The following is a 14,561-nucleotide window of genomic DNA, read 5'->3' on the forward strand; positions in this document are numbered from 1 at the left end:
GACACCTAAAATCTAAATACCCCTTTAGGAAAATCAAACAAATCAAAGTTGTTTAAATGTTAAGAAAATAGACATTTAAAAGGTGGTGAAAACATTCATGTGTAGTGTCATCGACTGAGACGTGGCCAAGTTAGAGCTTCCCCTGAACCCTGGCAGCCGAGGGTTGGGGTCTGTCGCAGCGATGGGTGTGGCCTTAATGAAGCGTTTGAACGAGCAGCAAAGCAGCAACTGCAGATACGAATGTTTGACCATTTTGACGTACTTGAAGCAGCTGGGTGTTCTGGGTGTTCTTCAGATCTTAGTGTCATTTGGTGATGTTGTTAGTTACTTCCACAGCTACTCTTAAGATGCGAAGTCTCCACTTCTGTAAGAATGAGTTCAGGCCCAGCTGTAAGTGGAAAGGGGAACTTCTGAAGTTGATGTATGTCATTTGCCTCTGAAATGTGCTTTTTCTTCAGGTTGCGTATAACAGAAGTTCTGAAATTGAAGAGCTGAAATCCATTATTGAGAATTTGCGAGAGAACCAAGAGAGGTTACAGAAGGATAAAGCACAGGAGATTGAACAGCTCCATGAGGTCATCGAGAAACTGCAGAGGGAGCTCCCACTCGGGGGACCTGCAGCGCCCCAGGCCGGTGACGGCAGAGCCGCCAGCCTGCAGAGCGAGCTGCTGGGCCTCCCGGCCGAAGGAGCCAAGGCCTGCGTGGAGCTGGAGGGCGAGCTGCGTGCCGCCCTCGAGGCCAAGGAGGCCCTGAGCCGGCTGCTGGCCGAGCAGGAGCACGGGCACGGCCAGGCCCTCGAGGCCCTCCAGCAGCGCCTGCAGGCCGCAGAGGAGGTGGCCGTGCAGCAGCTGGCCGCGTCGGGGCCCGGCGCCGCCCTCAGGGAGGCCGAGGTCCAGGCCTTGGCCTCCCAGATCCGCGAGTTTGAAGCTGCCCTGCGAGCCAAGGAAGCAAAGATCGCAGAGAGAGAGTTAGAAATCGATGCTCTGCTCCGGCAGAAGTCAGCCCACTCTGCCGAGCTGGAGGCCATCCTGGCGGCCGTGGCCCGCTTCCGCCGCGCCCTAGAGCAGCAGCTCCTGGCGGCCTCTGGGGAGCCCCCCGAGCTGCAGCGGCTCCGGGCGCAGTGCGTCCGCCTCAGCTGCCAGCTGCAGGCGCTCAACCAGCGCTTCCTGAGGTGCCAGAAGGAGCCGGACGAGCGGCAGGCGCACGGGGCCCAAGTGGCAGGCAGTTCCGGGGGGCGGGCATCCTGGGGAGAAGAGGCCTCCTGCCACGAAGAGGTGGAACAGGACGTGTGTGGCAGGTGGCTGGCTGAGGCCCCCCATGGCCATGGCGGTAACCCACAGGTGGGCTCCTTCTTCATCAGGCCACAGGTGGTGCAGCCTATGTGTGCAGAGAGCTGCGTGCATGTGGGGAGCCGGGGTGTGTCCAGGGATCTGGGGGTGCACGTGGGGACCTGGGGTGTGTCTGGGGAGCTGGGGGTGCAGGTGGGGGGTCAGGGTGTGTCCGGGGATCTGGGGGTGCAGGTGGGGAGCTGGCATGTGTCTGGGAGCCGGGGGTGCAGGTGGGGATCTGGGGTGTGTCTGGGGAGATGCAGGTGGGGAGCTGGCGTGTGTCTGGGATCTGGGGGTGCATGTGGGGAGCTGGGGGGCAGCTGTGCTGTGCTCCGTGTCTGCTGGGGGCCGTCTTCGTGGCTTGCCCAGCTCCAGCACCTGCTGACCTGCTGTGTGCACCACTGGTCTCCTGCTCCATGCATGTGTGTGATTCTGGCCCTGAGCTGTGGGCTCTCCCTCGGCGCCTGCTAGCTGGTGCTCCGGCTGCAGAGCTCCTGGGACTCTGAGGTAGCCTCACTGCACTTCTGACTTTGCGATGCCTTTGGCTGTGTGCTCATAAGCATTGTCCTTGTTTTCTCTGCTCATCACAGAGCCCTATTAAGGAGGATCCGCAGCTGGCCAAAGCCCTGCCGACGTTGGCCCGCGCAGGTCTCAGCCAGCAGGACAGCGTGATGTCGGTGCTCGCGGTCTGCCAGCGGCAACTGGAGTCTGAGCTGCTGTTAGTGAAAAAGGAAATGTGCCTGCCTGCAGAGAGCGGAGTGTCGGGAACAGCTAAGGTGCCTGGGCATGTTCGGGGGTTGGGGGGGCACAGGACACGGCAGCTGGTCGCGGGTAGACACCCCCTCGGCGTCTTTGCTGCGACGGCAGGTTACAAGGACCGCAGCCAGGGGCGCCTTCTCCAGGCCCGCCACTCTGGCAGTGCTGGTCAGATCCGTTTTGAGATTTCCCACGGTCTAATCAGCTGTGAAAAGTGAGCAGTCAGTTACTTTTTCCTCATAGTTGATACCAGTAGGATTTAACTGGGCTTCAGGGCTTGTGTCTGGATTTTCCGTGTGAGGACAGTTGCCCACAGCTGTTCTGCTTCCACAACCTTCATCATTTGCAAAGGCTTCACATTTATTGCTTGAACCTCAGGTGTTTTCCCTACATGTTTTCACTTGTCCTCCCAGCAAAGAAGAGCAGAGTAATCTACGATTCAACAGTTTTAAATTCTGATCACCAGGACAGAAGCTACAAGAAGGCTGCCTTTTCTTTTCCAGGGTGGGGAGGGTGCAGGTCGGCAGCATCAAATTGTTGCAGAGCTGAGATGTTTGAGAACCAAAAGTGGGCTTGGTTCTGAAGCCTGCTCAGATGCGGGCTCTCATGAGCCACTCACCCTGCTGGTGTGGACGTTGCACACTTCGCTGGGTGTTCCAGCCCCTCACCTCCTGGGGGCGCTTCTGGGATGTGCCACGGGCCACATGCACCGTGTTGGAAATTGGAAGATTCTGAATCCCACAGCACACAGGCCTCTGGGTCTGGGTCTGCAGGTTTTTTTTCTTTTTTTTTTTTTTTCGGTACGCGGGTCTCTCACTGTTGTGGCCTCTACCGTTGCGGAGCACAGGCTCCAGACCTGCAGGCTCAGCGGCCATGGCTCATGGGCCCAGACACTCCACGGCATGTGGGATCTTCCCGGACCGGGGCATGAACCTACATCCCCTGCATTGGCAGGCGGACTCTCAACCACTACGCCACCAGGGAAGCCCTGGGTCTGCAGTTTTGATAGAGGAAGCCTGCATCTGATGTCATGTGTTTATCAGATGCCCTCAGGAAATACATTCTGTTTGGAGAGAACCTTCACCTACTCTGTGTAGCAAACTTGTCTCAGCATCCTTGTGATAAGAACATTTCTTTAAATTCTTAAAAGAGAGTTCGGCCCTGGGATATCCTGAGCTGGTCGCCAAATTTTTAGGAGTTACACACTGACAAGGAAATTCCAAATTCATTCCATAAATTACAATTCTGTGTTTTCCAATGTTTGCATATAGAACCTTCCAGGCCTTTTTCCTTAAAAAAACCCAAAAACAAGAAACTTACATCCTCAATAAATTGCCACAGAAATAGGTTATAACAGTTGCCTCTCTTTGTGTCGTGTGTGGCAAAATACATGTACAATTTACATCTTAATCATTTTTTTTTCACCTCTGTCGTATCCATATTAAGTTCACGTTTCTTTTTATTTTTTATTTTTATTCTTTTTCATCTTAATCATTTTTAAACGTATAGTTCAATCGTATTAAATACATTTATAATGTTGTGTGACCATGCATCTCCATAGCTCTTTTCATCTTGTAAAACTGAAACTACTCATTTAAACAATGACTCCCATTTCCTCCTTCCCGCAGGCCCTGGCAACCACCGTTATGCTTTCTGTTTCCGTATGATTTTTGAGATACTCTAAGTGTTTACATAAGTGGCATCTCACAGTATTTGTTTTTCTGTGTTTGACTTATATCACTCAGCATAATGTAATGTCATCAAGGTTCATCTATGTCACAGCAGGTATCAGAATCTCCTTCCTTTTTAAGGCTGAATAATATTCCATTGTACGTATACACCACAGTATGCTTATCCATTCATCTGTCGATGGACACTTGGTTTGCTTCCACTTTTTTAAAAATAAATAAACAAATTTATTTATTTATTTTTTTAGCTGCGTTGGGTCTTCGTTGCTGCATGCAGGCTTTCTCTAGTTGCAGCGAGCGGGGGCTCCTCGTCATTGCAGTGTGCAGGCTTCTCATTGCGGTGGTTTCTCTTGTTGCAGAGCACGGGCTCTAGGGCGCGCGGGCTTCAGTAGTTGTCGCATGCGGTCTCAGGAGTTGTGACGCATGGGCTTAGTTGCTCCGCAGCATGTGGGATCTTCCCAGAACAGGGCTTGAACCTGTGCCTGCTGAATTGGCAGGCGGATTCTTAACCAGTGCGCCACCAGGGAAGTCCTGCTTCCACGTTTTAACTGTTGTGAATAGTGCTGTTATGAACATGGATGTGCAAATACCTCTTTGGGACCCTGCTTTCAGTTCTTCTAGGTATATACCCAGAACTAGAGTGGCTGGATCATATGGTAATTCTACTTCTCATTTTTTGAGGAACTGCTGTAGTGTTTTCCACAGTGGCTGTACCCGTTTACATTCCCATCAAAAGTGTACAAGAGTTCCAAGTTCTCCACATCCTCACCAATATTTGTTACTTTCTGGTTTTTTTTTTGATAGTAGTCATCCTAATGGGTGTGAGGTGTATCTAATTGTAGTTTTGATTTGCATTTCTCAAATGACTAGTGATAGTGGATATCTTTTCAAGTATATGTTCTTTGGAGAAATGTCTGTTCAAGTCCTTTGGCAAATTTTGAATCAGGTTGTATGTTTTTTTGACTGAGTTTTACAAGTTCTTTATATATTTCTGGGTATATTAATCCCTTATTAGGTGTATGATTGGCAAATATTTTTTCCCATTTTGTGGGTTGCATTTTTACTCTGTGGATAGTGTCTTTTTTTTTTGGCTGTGTTGGGTCTGTGTTGATGGGCGCGGGCCTTCTCTAGTTGCGGCGAGTGGGGGCTATGCTTCGTTGCAGTGCGCGGGCTTCTCACTGTGGTGGCTTCTCTTGTTGTGGAGCACGGGCTCTAGGTACACGGGCTTCAGTAGTTGTAGCATGTGGGCTCAGTAGTTGTGGCTCACGGGCTCTAGAGCAGAGGCTCAGTAGTTGTGGTCCATGGGCTTAGTTGCTCCGCGGCATGTGGGATCTTCCCGGACCAGGGCTTGAACCCGTGTCCCCTGCATTGGCACGCGGATTCTCAACCGCTGCGCCACCAGGAAAGCCCCTCTTCTCTTATGTTTAATTGATTTTTTAAAATGGTGAAATGTTTAAATTCCTTTCTCACTTCTCTTTGTGTATATTCTTTTGCTATTTTCACATTTAGCATCCTAACATAAAGCACTCTGACTTGAATTTATACCAGCTTAAGTTTAATAACACATAAAACTGTTCCTTTGTAGCTCCATCCCCACTCCTTTTGGTTTTTGATGTAACAAAAAGCCATCTTTATACTTATGTGCCTTTAAACATAAACTAATAATTCCTTTAAATGCATTAATCTTTTAAATTATGTAGAAAACAACACGTGGAGTTAGAAACTAAAGTTACAGTAATACTTTTAGACCAATAACTTAGGAATATGTATATTAGTCTTTTAGTTCATGATGAAAACAAAAAGCGCAGTTATGAACCATTGTTACAATAACGTTAGCTTTTATAACTGCCCATGTATTTACCTTTATTAAGGTCTTTATTTCTCCATACAGCTTTGAGTTACTGTCTAGGGTTCTTTCATTTCCCCTGCCGGACTCTCTTGAACGTTTTTTACAGGGCAGGTTTTAGTGCTAACAAGATCCCTCAACTTCTGTTTATCTGGGAATGTCTTAATTTCTAACCTACTGTTGATGGAGCTTTGCTGTATTTAGGATTCTTAGTTGACAGTTCTTTTTCTTTTAGCACTTTGACTATATTGACCTACTGTCCTCTGGCCTCCAAAGTTTCTGGTGGAGAAATCTGTTGATAAGCTTATCGAGGATCCTTTGTATGTGACAAGTCACTTCTCTCTTGCTGTTTTCAAGATTTTCTCATTGTCTTTGGCTTTGTGTAAGTTTGATTATTATGTGTCTTTGGTGTGGGTCTATTTGAGTTCATCTTACTTGGAGTTTGTCGAGTTTCCTGGGTATTTATGTTCATATCTTTCATCAAGTTTGGAAAGTTTTCATTCATTATGTCCTCATATATTCTCTTTGCTTCCTTCTCTCTCTCTTCTTTTGGGACTCCCATTATGTGTATGTTGGTTTGTTCAGTGGTGTCCCACAGTTACCTGAGGCTCCACTTAACTTTTCTCGATCTTGTTTTTTCTTTTCCCCAGACTTGATAATTTCCATTGTTCTGTCTTCACATCCACTGAATCTTTCTTCTGCCTTCTCATATCTACCTTTGAATCCCTTTAGTGAGTTTTTAATTTCAGTTATACTTTTTAACTGCAGAATTTCATTTCTTTTTCTTTATTGATATTTCTATTTTGTTCATGCTTTTTTTTCACTTCACATTTTCCTTAGTTCTGTGAGCATCTTTAAGAAGGCTGTGTTAAAATCTTTGTCTAGTAGATCCATCATCAGGTCTTTTTCAGGGATGGTTTCTGTTGACTCACTTATTTCCTATGCCTAGGCCATACTTCCTTGTTCGTGATTTTTGTTGTTGTTGTCGAACACTGAATATTTTTAATCTATTAATGTGGTAAATCTAGAAATCAGACTCTCCCTCTTTCTCAGTATTTACTTTTTTGTTGTTGTTACTGTGTTTTTTTTTTTTTTTTTGGTTGATGTTTTTGTGCTAAGGATCAGCTTGAGATGTAAACTTAAGTTCTCAGATCCTTTCTGAGCCTGTGCCTTTACCCAGGCACACGCATTCACTTTAGAATTTCCTCTGTATATGCAGTTGATTTTGAATGTCCTAGTTTTAAATTTTTCCCCAAAGGGAAAAAGAGAAAAATGCAGTGGTGGGGAAAAAGGGGCACCAGTCCTTTCAATCCCCTGGAAGTCACTTCAGCCAGAAGGGCAGGGGCTGGAACAGTTGGGGGCAGGTGCAACAGCCGTGGCCTCCTGCCTCTCTGCCTGCTCCTCTGTGATCAGAAGCATCATTCAGAGCTGATTCCCAGTTTTTGGAGGACAGGGTCCTTTTTGCCCACCCTAGGTCCTGCAAGATGCTCCAGGGACACATGTACAGCTGCCTCCTGGGTCCTGGGGTGGGGAATGGGTAGCTGTTCCTGTGCTAAGAGCTGAGAGCAGTTTAACCCTCCAAATCTTCCCCTGGAATTTGCAAGCCTTCAGCAGACTGCAGACTTCCAGAATAGTTACATCAGGTGCATTCTGCCAGTGCAGTAGTTGCCCAGGCGGGAGAGGGGTTCCCGGTGCTGCCGGCTCTGCCATCCTTCTAGGAGCCTCTCCAACAGTTGCCTTTTAGGCAATGAGCTTTAAGCCTTGAGTCTGTCTTTCATAGGATTTTTAAAAACTTGAAATCTTAAGAGTCTAGAGGGACAAAGGGTTCATCATGGAATCTTATCCTTAATTGTTCAGACAGTCTCTGAAATTGGCTCATAAATAACAAACGCGACAACATGTAATTCACTTATTTTACTGTATGCGTGTTCTTTTTTACCTGTAGGGTAAGGAAAAACTACTGGAAGATTGTCAGCTGCGGAAAGTTGATCTCATAGATCAGGTGAAACAACTTCAAGAAAAACTGAACCATCTGGTACATTGCATGAGCTTCCAAAACGTCAGGACAGAGGACTTTAGATTTCAACAGGCATTGGAATCTCCACATGTTTTAGAAAATAATGCGAGTGATAGTTCCAGTAACAGTGAAGAAACTGACAGATCATCTCCTGTTGATGCATTTAATGTCACATGGGATCTAGTTGACATTATTGGAAATCAAGATTCGTTGATACGAAACGAGGTGCCAGATACTTCCACAGGAGAGCAGGCTGCTTTGCAAGACAGGTCACTCTGCTCACAGGGGAGCTTGTACGGGTGTTCCCGTGACCTCTCCCACACCCAGGGGACCAAGCCCTTGAAGAAAGTGCTCAGGACGATGGACCTGTCCTCCTGGAGCTCCCCTGAGGTCGTCAGGAAGGACTCAATCTCTGAGTGCCCCCCTAGCCTGCCCCTCACACCCTGCTTGGATGCCCTGAGCCAGTGCAGTCTGGACACCTCCCTGTGGGACAGGACGAGCACCCAGCTGCTCCAGGCTGACCAGTTGGGGCTGCTTTGTTACCCGGGCGAGTCAGCGGCAGGAACGGCCCCTAAGTGGGCGGGGTCTCCATTAGCTGCAGACGGGGCCCCCTCCACCAACGACCATGCTCAGCGGGTGCCTGTGGTAAGTGGTCTCCCTGGGTGCTGTCCTGGTTTGGGTCCATGGGATGCCCAAGGCCCCAGTGTGTTCCCACTGGGTTGTGTCTACGTGGATGGCTGGGTCACAGCTGCAGTCGTTGTTGGCTCACCTCCTGTTGTGGCCTGTTGGCCAGGCCTGCGTGAGCAGCCCCCTGGTCAACAAGTGTAGGGACAGTCAGCGTTCTGCAGGATGGACCCAAGTCTACTGTCATAGGAACATTCACAGCACTTTGGTTGTTTTTAAAAATACATGAAATGCATTACTCTTACTCAGAAATTCACCACAGGCCTAACTTTGCTAACTCACACTGGCTTTGGGAAGTATAATCATAAACCTATCTTCATGTGTGGTCTGCATATGGGTTCTTTGTCTGGAAGATGTTTTTTAGTTTTATTTTCAGTTCTATATCATGTTTAACAGGTTCTACATATAATGTTATTAATTTCAAGAACACTTCAATATATTATTTTTGGGTTAGGTTATACTTTATCTAACATAACTGAGATTTTGTGTATCTTAGATTAGATAAAATGAAAAATAAATTACGGGATATGTGTAATTTAAGGTATCCATATACGACCACTTCATATCCATATGCTCCCATTTCATATCCATATGCTAATACATCATGCAGAATTTTGAAAATCTGAAATATTTGCCAGGGACTTTGTAAACTATTCCTAGAGAACTGGGTGAACTTGATTAAATTATTATGAGCGTATGGCCTCGTGTCCACAAGCTGTGAACACTTTGAGTTCTGTGTGGGAAGATGATAAATTCAGGACTTAGCAAGTTTTCCATCTGGCAAGTTCAGTTCCATGATATAACACGTTATCATTTTATGACCATTTAAACATCTACCTGTTTGAACAGGAGAAAGATGTTGAAGATTTTATCATAACGTCTCTTGATTCTCAAGAAAAGTCAAGATCACCTCCTCTTGGGTTAGAAGGAAAAAGCGATGGAAAAAGTGAGTCAGTCACAAACTTTATTTTTACAGCTTCAGAGTATAGAATGGTGCAGAGTCCCTGTGCCCCCCTCGCACGTCCCGTGTTAACTTGCCATGTTGCGTGTGCACGCTCTCTCTCTCTCTCTCTCTCTCTCTCTCTCTGTGTCTCTGTCTCCCTCTGGGTTTGTGCTCTGTTACTTGAGGACCTGATGTCGTTTGACTCCTGAGAAGGTCCCTGTGTATTTCATGGTGTCCAGTCCACGCCAGGACATCCGCCCTGACCCAGGGCAGCATCGCGTCCGCATACTTCACTGAGATTTTGTCCCGTTAGTGCTCTCTACAGAAACAAGCAGTGGCTGCCACCATGCATCCAGATGTCCTTTGCGGGCTGGAGACTGCTGAGAGCAGGCCAGGTGCCTGGCGCAGTGCTCGGGCCTGGACCCCATGAAGGCTGGCTCTATGTTCGCGGCAGGTTTGTCGGCATGTGTGCATCTCGTGGGACTCCGTGAGCGCCCTGGCGGTGCCGTGCTCTTCATGTGGGTCAGTTTAGACTCTGCAGTTGTGTTGCCAGGTTTCATCCTGTTCCTTCTGAATGGCCGATGTCCTGGGTAGGTTTTCGAGACCCTGGGACGTTCTTTCCTCAAGCTCGGACCCACTTGGCCTCCATTGATGGTTCTTGGTGGTCTTGCCTGGATCCTTCTCACTGTGATGGCTGCCACACCATGACTTTCTAACCTTATACCTTCTTTTATAATTGTTAGATTTTTACAAGTCAGTCACCTCAAGGTGTTTTGACTTTTGAAAAAAGTCACCATTGGCTCATTGGGTGCTTTTGAGGACAAGGCAGCAGTGAAGTCCAGTTCACTGGCCATGTTGGCATTTGCGGAATGGGGCCAACAGCTTTTCAGCTGGTGCTCTCACTTCTTCCCAGCAGTAGCCGCGTGGTGTAACAATTTGAGCAGTTCTGTGAGGTGTGTCCCAGGAGCAGCCTCTCGTCCAGTCTCCCTGCCTGGAGTCGCCGTCTCCTGAGGATGTCATGTTCAACTTCCAGAAATTTGCTCTAGTATTTATTTATGCAGCACTCCCCACACACCTCCCTTCCCGTACCCCTAAAACGGCCCCACCTGCACTTTCTGCCCATCACTGCCGAGTGTCTGCACTTCGAGGATGCGTGTTTGAGTGCAGGTATGAGCTGCCCGTGACGGCCTTCCCTGCGTCTTGGACGTGGTCCTTGCTTTCCGGGTTGGACCCCCTACAAGTTTCTGGAGGCAAAGCGTGTGCCGGGTACTTTGTGTGTGAACATTGACATCTTCCTGATGTCGGCATCTTGGACTTGGGCTTGATCCTGAGTGGGGAGTCGGGTTCCTTCAGAGCGTGGAGCCCGCCGTCCTGGACCCGGGTGTCATGAGAGCAGCACATGGTCCCCTGGAGCACATCCTCCCACCCCGAGAACTCTGCTTCGTCCTTTGGTCATTTCCCCCACGGTTTTGTCTCGTCTGTCTTGTTAATTCTTATTGATCACATATTGGACCTCTTGTACTAATTTTCTCATTTTCCATGTTTGTATTCTTGTTCTCATTTCTAAGGGGTTTTTCAGAGCTTTACTTCTTAAGCTTTGTATTGACTCTTTTTATTTTTGCTATTTTAGTTTCTGACTAGTCCTCTTTCCTAACCCTAACCCTTGTTTCCCGAACGATACTCCCCTTCTTATTTCTCTGGGGATGCTCTAATTTTTCTGATGTTTTCTTCTGTTTGCTGCCTTTACTCTGTTTCTTCCACACTTTCTCTGAGTCTCTGTTTCTCTCTGTCTTTTGTGTTTGAATGTTCCCTGGCACGTTTGAGAAGGTAGACTTCTGAGAGGGCAGTCGTGAACGGCTCACTGGATGGCAGCTCTGTGCTCAGAGGGGCCTTGCCAGTGGCTCCACGAGATCCACCTGCCCTCCCTGAGCTGTGTGCTGGTGGGGATGGTGGGCTCTGCTTTCCCACCGTGTGCCTCCTTCCGTTTTCCAGAGTGTGTGCTTCCAAGCCTTCCTGGACTGGCCACAGTTCAAGGCTCAGGAACAGCTCAGGGAGCTGCATGCTTCCGAGAGGTTAGGAGTTCTATTTTGAGGCCCCTCCCATCAGACAGAGGCTCCTGGAGTCTCGAATTTGAGACTCTGTTGAGGGCTCCGCAGCCAGGCTGCCCAGTCCAGGCTTTTCTGCACCCACCCCCAGATCAGGCACCCCCGCCCCACGGCCAGGTGCTTTGGGCCTGTCCTCCCACTCAGCCCCCTCCTCGTGTCCCACTGCCCCTCTCGTCCGTCCTCCGAGGCGCTCGGCACAGTTGCCGATTTGCCCCGTCTGTGGGGGGTGAGGAAACACATATCGCGTCTGTGAAAATGAGCTGAGCTGCCAGGAGGGTTTATGTTCAAATCACGGACATTAACATGCTAAATGTGCAAAATGTACGTTTTCTTACTTAACGTGTGTAGCTCTCATCTTACGTTTTTATGAAACATTTTTACTGTCTGGGGGTGTCCATCGATGTTTCCTTTGGTGAGAGGGCCTGGCCGTGGCTCTCCCGGTGCTTCGGGGCCGTCCCCGAGGATCGCCACCAGAGTCGCGGGTCTAGGCCCTGACTCTGCGGTGTGTTTCTAGGTGATGGCGCGGGGTTTGGAAAGACACTAAGCCAAGGCTCGGGAAGACCGGGAGCACCCACTGCTGGTCCCGCAGCGCCTCTCACCCCCCGGGGGTTCCGACGGCCGCTGGGCGCCAGGAAGGAGAAGGAAGTCCATCCGAAGCAAGTGAAGGTACTAGCTGGTGGGGAGCAGGGGAGGGGGCTCGAGGGGCCTCCCCTCTGACCCATCAGCAGCTGCGCTGGCCTCAGCCCTGCTACGACTTTGTGCCTTGTGCAGCGGCTCCAAGGGGGGAGATGCGCCGCTGTGGCAGGACCACAGGGACAGTGTCCCAGGTGGGGCCTGGCCACGCTTGGGGGCCACGGGCGCTGTGGCCGGGGGCAGCTCCTCCCGCAGCGCCTGTCACAGCACAGCGCCCAGAGGGCCTGCACGCGTGGCGCTCTCCCGAGTCGCAAGGCGAAACTGGATTGGTCTTCCTGAGTGTCGTTCAGGTGCCAGACCTCGTGACCCTGTTTTGGGAAGCAGTTGTGGTTTTTGCTTGTTTGGCTTTGGAAGCTTTCCCAGGACGCTTTGAGGGTTCTCTAATTCAGATAGTAAGTGTTCCCAAAGGAAACGATTTTGATGTTAAGTAAAATCTTCTCTGAAATTGTATTTGAAATGAAACTGGTTTTATTCCTTTAAGAATTGAAATTGGAGCCGTGTCTTCTAGCTGTTTTCTCTTTTTGTGCGTTCCTCAATTTTTTATATGACATAAATACTAGAATTCCTAATTTTTAAGGAAAAAGTTTGGTTGTTAATGACAATGTTTCATGCTTAGGCTTTGAGGTTTAATACTTGATCCTTAGTTATTAAAAAAGAAAAGAAAGAAAGGGACCTAGCAGAGGCCCTGGAGCCTTTTCCGGAAGTGCTGAGGCAGCAGGAGAGAAAGTCAGGAGCGGCCACCCCGCAGCAGCCTGTTGGGTCAGTCAGCCGGCTTGTGTGTCCCTGCCGGCCCCTCTGCTTCACCATCCTCAGTGGGGCGCGGGGGCCGCTCGCCGCGGGGCCGAGTCTCAGGAGCCTCGTGCGGTCGCGGCTCTGGCCGCCCTGAGGCCGGCGACGCTGGTGAAGGTCCGTCACGCCGGGAAGCGCGTGTCAGCTGGGCAGACGGACCCCACGGGCCGGCTGGTTCACGTGCGGCTGTGAGACCGCAGGCCGAGGCCCCCTGTGACTCCGCGGTCCTCAGGGCAGGAGGCTCCGGGATCTCACGGCCTGACCGTGCCCGTGGCCCGGGGGCCGCTCCACGTCCGTCCTCCTGGCTGCCGTGCGCCCGGTTGGCGAGGGCGGAGGACCTCGCTCGTCACAGCTGTTCTTTTCCAGAGGTGTTTTTCAGAACACCTTTTATTGTCCTTATATGACCCAGGAGAAGGTGTTTACGGCCTGCGGCCCGGTCCACTATACAGCCTCCCCGCCTTCCCACCCCTCCTTCCCCAGGGCTGTGATTTGTGTCCGTTCTGTATCACATACATTGTTTTTAAAGTGAAATTGTTGTAGAGTGTTAAAGATGGCCGCTTGTAAAGTAAACACAGTACACAGTTTGGTGTCTAGCGCTTTTATGTTACTGTTTCACATTTTTGGTCACGTCATTAGAATTAGAGGAAGACCTGTTTCTAGTTAAGTAACTAGTCATTCTTTGTCATAGGCCTCTTCGTTGCTATTTTTCTGTTTCCCTAACGTGCCCCTTGTGGGAACCTGTGTTGACACGCAGTGTGAGGACGGTCACAGTCACTTGTGCTCTGCATTGGCCGTAGCACCAGCCATGCAGAAGGGTGGCCCTGGGTGGGGTGCACCTTCCTCTCTCAGCCTCCATGGGCAGCACAGAAGGCTGGCGTGCACGTCCCAGGTCCCATGTCCCATCACTCTGTAACTACCACTCCAAATCCTGGTGGGGTGGAAGACCCCTTCCTGTGTTCACATATTCTGGGCACCCCCGGGGGCGTGAGAGGGCTGCAGTGGCCAGTAGCTGGCCTGGTACCATCCGCAGGTGCCTTTCCCCTGAGGTGTCCCTGTGCAGTTCTCGGGTCTCCCTCCTCGTGGGGCGCTGTGGTCCCGGGAGGGCCGGGGAGGTGCCTGGCATCTTGCTGACTTGGCTGTAGATTTCCCTGAGCTGAGCATCTTCTGTGAGGGTGCAGGCGGGATGGCTGGATTGTGGGGCCTTTGCTGGAGCAGCTCACACAGAAGTTCACTCGCTCAAAGCTGGTTTACTTGTCTGTGACAGCTACGGGGAGGAAGGTTTGAGAACCTCACGGTCAGAGCAGCAACTCTAGTCTCTGGTGCAAAGGCCGTGGGGGCGGCCTGGTGAGCCCTGGCGGGTGACAGCGGGGCAGTGACGGTGAGAGGTTTCAAGCTGCTTCTCCTCCTCTCTGAAATGTTTGTCCGTTTCAGGCTTTGCTGCAGATGGTGTGTGACGAGAGCCACCACATCCTGGCCCTGTCCGAATACCGTGGACCCCCGAGCATCCTGAGCAGGGGCGAGCCCAGCGCCCCCCTCGGGTGCCTCACGATGGGGGGCCAGGGCCTGCTGGAGGCAGCACCGGCTCCCAGGGAGCATCCCACCCCAGGACCCCCAAAGGGGGAGAAGGTACAGGCCTTCTGGATACAGACGAGAAGCAGTGGGCATGGACCTGGTTGAGGGATTTTCTTGGCCCCAGAAGTGGGAGTAGAGGA

General features: G+C 50.3%; 1 protein-coding gene across 1 annotated transcript in view; it reads left to right on the forward strand.

Annotated features, from left to right (window-relative positions):
- The window catches only part of PCNT (pericentrin), a 95,547-nt gene that overhangs the window by 62,335 nt on the left and 18,651 nt on the right, over window positions 1–14,561 (forward strand). Inside the window, 7 exon segments of the mRNA XM_065875935.1 lie at window positions 325–1,520; window positions 1,919–2,104; window positions 7,564–8,280; window positions 9,169–9,265; window positions 11,882–12,033; window positions 14,281–14,374; window positions 14,456–14,475. Of these exon segments, the coding sequence (XP_065732007.1) occupies window positions 325–1,520; window positions 1,919–2,104; window positions 7,564–8,280; window positions 9,169–9,265; window positions 11,882–12,033; window positions 14,281–14,374; window positions 14,456–14,475 (2,462 nt within the window).

This window comes from Phocoena phocoena, chromosome 4 (genome assembly GCF_963924675.1).
Source record: "Phocoena phocoena chromosome 4, mPhoPho1.1, whole genome shotgun sequence".
In the NCBI taxonomy this organism is placed as follows: domain Eukaryota; kingdom Metazoa; phylum Chordata; class Mammalia; order Artiodactyla; family Phocoenidae; genus Phocoena; species Phocoena phocoena.